Source organism: Ruditapes philippinarum, unplaced genomic scaffold, assembly GCF_026571515.1.
Source record: "Ruditapes philippinarum isolate M1 unplaced genomic scaffold, ASM2657151v2 ctg1831_1_1_1_1, whole genome shotgun sequence".
Taxonomy (NCBI): Eukaryota; Metazoa; Mollusca; class Bivalvia; order Venerida; family Veneridae; genus Ruditapes; species Ruditapes philippinarum.
In genome coordinates, this window is record NW_026858185.1 from 123,420 (window position 1) to 129,419 (window position 6,000).

General features: G+C 32.5%; 1 protein-coding gene across 3 annotated transcripts in view; it reads left to right on the forward strand.

Moving 5' to 3' along the window:
- LOC132752442 (uncharacterized) overlaps nt 1-4,206 on the forward strand; it is a 59,184-nt gene extending 54,978 nt beyond the window's left edge. For all 3 annotated transcript variants that reach the window (XM_060742765.1, XM_060742768.1, XM_060742767.1), the window contains one exon: nt 208-4,206. In XM_060742765.1, coding sequence (XP_060598748.1) covers nt 208-962 — 755 coding nt within the window. In that variant the 3' untranslated portion in view covers nt 963-4,206. The remainder of the gene's footprint in view (nt 1-207) is intronic.
- Nucleotides 4,207-6,000: the final 1,794 nt, after the last annotated feature.

The window sequence follows — 6,000 nt, forward strand, 5'->3', positions numbered from 1 at the left end:
CAATCTACTTCGGATAATGCCGGGTATTCGAATAAAGGGTTGTCGAATAACCGAAGTCGGACTGTATTTGAATACTTTTCTTTCAAAATAATTTTGGTTATGTAAACAGCATATTTCAAGCTATCAATATTTTAAGAAACTAAAGACTTCTATTTGAAAAAATTCTCTTGTGGATTTTAATTAACTTCTGTATTTTAATTATTTCAGACCCAGGCAATACTGGTCAGGCTGATTTTTCACTCATTGAAGCAGAGAATGTTTTCATCAATTTCAATGCTTCTGTATGTGAAACACCAGAGTATAAGTTTAGAGTTAGGCATGTCTTCTTATCAACTGACACACGACGTCTGGACTTTACAATTCTACAGATAACGAACAGAAATGATGCCTTGCCAAAGGGACTGAAGTTGGATAAAAGGCCTGGTAACACACGAACAAAAACATTACATGGAATTGGGTATGGTGACCCTGAAAACCCATACTGTAAGGTGTTAGATAATTCCTGTCCTATAATTCCCTCAATAAATACAAGAATTCTGGATTGTGAGACATGGCTTTATGACAACAATCGTGGATTCCCAGATCAGAATGTACCCCCAGTTGCACAAAATGGAGCATATGCTGGGACTAATCGAATACAACGTTTTAGGGCACTTGTTCAGGAGATGGGGTCTGATCCTTGTATTGTAGATAAAGGTTACAAGTATATTGATAGGGAACAAAATATTTTCTTAGATATTTGTTTGGAACACCGAGGGTCTGGCTCTCCTTTTCTGACAAGTGACGGATTTGTCAAGGGTATACTTACTAATGGTCATCCAGAATTTTTTTACCTGCTTCCTAAACTTGTACAGGCTGGCTTTCCGAGTGATAAAAGATTTGAATGTATTTTGAAATTGGAATATGTACACCAAAACATTTCAGAACGGGACCCAGTCTTAGCTAATAAATTGTTTGGCTAAATGTCTTACCAGGGGCTTAGTTATTTTAAGATTGCCTGTACAAATTGTCACCCGAGACCTCTCAAGATTTTTTGAAATTCCTTAGTTGTCTGTCCTTTTATAGTTTAATAGAAAGACCAGTTTAGGTCTCATGAGAAATAAGAATGAGTTATGGTAAAGAGCATAATAGATTTTGCTTCATCTGTCCATCATTTTGGCACCAAGTTATAATTGTACAAGTTTCCTTTTGAATTCAGGTTTAAGCATATGAAACCTTTTATTGCTTTTGATGTTGTACCGATATGTTGCTAAGGTTTTGCCAATTTAACATGTTACTCCACCCATTTTGATTAAGCACATATGTACGCATCCATTATTTTACAACATTATGACTGTACTTGTTTAGCAAAACATACATCTGTACGTACTGTTACTGTGTCATTCAACTGCATTTGTAATTGTCATGGTTGTCACTTCTCATGCAATTGTTTTAAACACTTCCAATTAGACACAATGAGAAGCCAATTCTAGAATCTTTACTAGCTCATTTAATCTGAAGATCAGATCTGTTAGCTGTGACATAAATCTCTGTTATGATGTTGGTCTGTTTATTGCAATTTTAATCAATCTTTTGTGACATTGATTCATTGGTTGTGACATTGATCCATCTGTTGTCATAATTCAAATTGCTGTGACTTGACATGTAAATGCTGTGGCATTAATCCAACTGCTGTGACATAATCTGCTGTGTCAAAAATCCTTTTGCTGTGTCATAATTCAATTTGCTGTGACTGTCATCTCACTGCTGTGACATTACTCCATAAACATAAAATTTGAATTTCTTATGCAGATCAGCTGGGGCACTTAAAACAGAAAGATATGCAGAAGATAATTAAGAAGATAAATAAATTGAAAATCCACTTTTTGTGCTATTCTTCATCGATTTTAGTTGTAATGCTTTTCAAATTTGGTTAATTGTTCACAATTAGAAAAAATAATCTGGATAAAAAAACAGAGTGATCAAATTATATAAAATTTTGCACACAAGTTATTGGTCTAGACCTACATGAAATGGAACATTGATCTTGAAAAATTATTTCCAGACCTAAAATGTCAAAAAACCTCTGTGGAGTCCCTTTAAGATTTATTTGCTGTGATATCACTTAATCTTCAGTGACATTTATCCATCTGCTTTGACATTCATCCATCTGCTTTGACATTCATTCATTTGCTGAGCCATTTATCCACCTGCTAGGTTTGTGTCTGTTTAATGTAAAAATGACTTGATTTAAGATGTACTTTTATTAAGCATAAATTTACATGTAATGTAACCCTGCAATTTCATTGTGCTATTCTCTTTTATATGAAGGGATATAGATTTGATTCTGTTTTTATTTCAATCCACCAGATCTTTCCATCTTTAAAATAGTGTGGCTTGCCTTGCCCTTAAATGACAGCCATCCTCTAACAGTAATACTCATACAAATGTAGATTGAGCATATAGGTCTTACTTTTTATGTAAGAGTAGTCTCACAAGAGTGATTATCCTTGACTTAGTCTACTGCTATGTAAGTAAATGAAAGAAAATTTTTAAAAAAATGATATGATAGTGTTAACTTATTGAAAAAAGATGAATGAATCTCTGTTTTACTTTCACTTTTGAGCAGTTTTAATATTGTTATGCCCCCACTTCAAAAAAGAGGGGGTATATTGCTTTGCATTTGTCTGTCGGTCCATCGGTCCGTAGACCAAATGGTTTCCGAGTGATAACTAAAGAACCCTTAGGCCTAGGAACTTCAAACTTCGTATGGTGATTGGTCATGACCAGTAGATGACCCCTATTGATTTTGGGGTCAAGGTCACATTGACCTTGTAGGTAAAAACGGTTTCCGATCAATAACAAAAGAAATCTTAGGCCTAGGAACTTCAAACTTGGTATGGTGATTGGTCATGACCAGTAGATGACCCCTATTGATTTTGGGGTCAAGGGGTCAAAGGTCACATTGACCTTGTAGGTAAAAACGGTTTCCGATTAATAACTAAAGAACGCTTAGTCCTAGGAACTTTAAACTTGGTTTGGTGATTGGTCATGACTAGCAGATGACCCCTATTGATTTTGGGGTCAAGAGGTCAAAGGTCACATTGTCCTTGTAGGTAAAAGGGTTTCCGATCAATAACTTAAGAACGCTTAGGCCTAGAAGTATTAAACTTGGTATGGTGATTGGTCATGAACAGCAGATGACCCCTATTGATTTTGGTGTCAAGGGGTCAAAGGTCAAGGTCACATTGACCTTGTAGGTAAAAACGGTTTCCGATCAATAACTAAAGAACGCTTAGGCCTAGGAACTTCAAATTTGGTATGGTGATTGGTCATGACCAGTAGATGACCCTTATTGATTTTGGGGTTTAGGCGTCAAAGGTCAAGGTCACATTGACCTTGTAGGTAAAAACGGTTTCCAATCAATAACTAAAGAACGCCGAGGCCTAGGAACTTCAAACTTTTTATGGTGATTTGTCATGACCAGTAGATGACCCCTATTGATTTTGGGGTCAAAGGGTCAGTGTCAAATTGACCTTATACTTTAAGATGGTTTCTGACCAATGACTCAACAAGTCAAGTTGCCTTGGTTGATATTTTTATATTAAACTAAAAATGCTTTTGGTATACACATTTGAAGGTCTTATGTAATATAACAACTTGGCTGTCATTAATTAGGCCTACATGATTCATAAAATTTATGCATATTTTATTTGGTAAGATTTGTAATAACTTAAATTGCTGCACACAACCTATGGAGTCGCAGTAATTATTATAACCTTGTGACTAGTCATGAGCAGTAGATAACCCTTATTAATTTTTTGTTCACTGGGTCAGAAGTCATGCATAATAACCTGATCACATGACTAATTGGCTGCCCATAGGGGGCATACATGTTTTAGAAACATATCTTGTTAGACTTTGATTTATTAGAAATTTAACCAGAGTTATGGCCCTTTATTTAGTCAAACTAATGGAATTCCGAAATTGCTTCGTATTGTGTTGAGCTGCATGTTGTATGGATGATTTAAGTTTTATTATATATCAAGGGGAATGTGTCCAGTGGTTATACATATCTGGTTGCTTAATTTATTTTAAGATGCTTTTTGTTGTTTTGGATTTGAATATTTATTGTATGTACCTGTTAATATTTGTTGTTGTTGTTTTAAGTGGCACACCTCCAGATGAGAAAAAAATATCTTAAAGAAAAACTTAAGAAAAACATTTCTACTGAAAGAAAGCGAAATTTAATTTATATCTATAAATTATGACAGAATTTATGATTTTGATCACAAAATTTTTACTCTGTTACAGAATAACAGAAAAGTTATATAGGTAATTTTAATGTAAGTAAAGTGTGTAAGTCTGTATTTGTGCATAGATATTTTATATAAAACAAGTTTTCAGTTTTCATTAAAAGGAACAGAGTTCTTGAATAAAGTGGTAAAAATGTAGTTTTAAAAAAATCGCACAAATCTAAAGATGTGCTACTTTGAAACATTATAAATATGTTCCCAGTGTGCAATTCATTATAATGGTGTAGTTACTGTTATGTGTTTTTCTCAGCAATATTTTGCAGCAATAATGATGTATAAAATATACGCAATATAATTTTAAAGGTTTACATTATAGTGAAATGAATAAAAGTCATTCTTAGAACAAAACAAATAAGGTTTTCTTTGAACAAAATCATTTAAAGAACTATCAATTTGTAAGTGATTTTATGTGAAGAAGCTATCCAGCTAGCATGCACAATGTTGGTAGTCTTATGTGCCTGAAATAATGCTTGTATGTCATCATGTGACCTTTCCTATGTTGGTGTGACTTAAAACACAACCCAAAATAAAAAAATCTGTCTTAATTGCATTAAACAGTGAAAAAATGATTTAAAGAAGAATAATAGTATTTACAATATACAGCAATACTTTGTGTACTGTTGCAATACATCACATTATTACATTATAGCTTTTCTTTGCAATACAAAGCTTTGTTATACATATTGCCAGATACTGAGATATTGCAAATAAAATACGAAGGAGTAAAAAAATCAATAGATATCAAAATTGATTTACAATTCGAATCTCAAACAACTTGACTTGTTTGTAAATGATTTTCATGAAACTTGGCCAATTTTTGTAAGATATTTTAGTTATTTAAATCATACTGCAAAATCATTATTTTTCGTGGGGCTTGAGTTTTTGTAGTTTTTGGTGATAGGTCAATCCACGAATTTAAGATTCAACGAAATTTTATTTTGTCTGCTGTGTGGAATACAGTATGATTATTTTATATTACATGTGTATTATTTGCATGCTACTTGACCTTTGTGACAAAACCGCAAAATTTCATGCCACAATATCAGTCTTAATAATAGTAGTTGTAGAATTTTCACTAGATCATGCATTTTCTAAATTCACTTCACTGTATATAATTCACATTAGATTTCTTTAATCATTTGAGTATATTCAAAGTTCACAACAATGTACTATTAGTCAAAATTAGTTTTTGTTTTGTTTCAGATATCGTAGTCTTAGATCATGCAAAGTTTAAATAAATTTTGATACGTAAATTTTCAATCTGCTATTTGTATATACATTTATGTAAGCTTAGACTACGCCTTTAACTTTTTTGACCAATTGTTTGTTAGTGCTTAGTTTTATTGTATACCACCTTTTTGCTTGTTTTTTTTTTTTTAACATAAGTTGTTTTGAAATTTCTGTATGATCTAGTTTTTTATTGGGCGAAGACTGTATGGCCTAGTTTTAATACATTGCAGGTATAAGATGTATGTAAGAAAAATGTTACTTGTTTCAGTTTTGTAATGCACAAAGTCATGTGATTAGCAGACGATCTTTATATTTATGTGTTTATATTTATACTCCACATTTGTGCCATAAATTCATTTTAAGCCAGTGATTTTTATTATATTATATTTACAGATATACTATACTCAACTTTAGATAAGATACTTTTATAGCAGAAATTTCTTGAAACCTAGAAAATTCTTACTAAATATGTGTA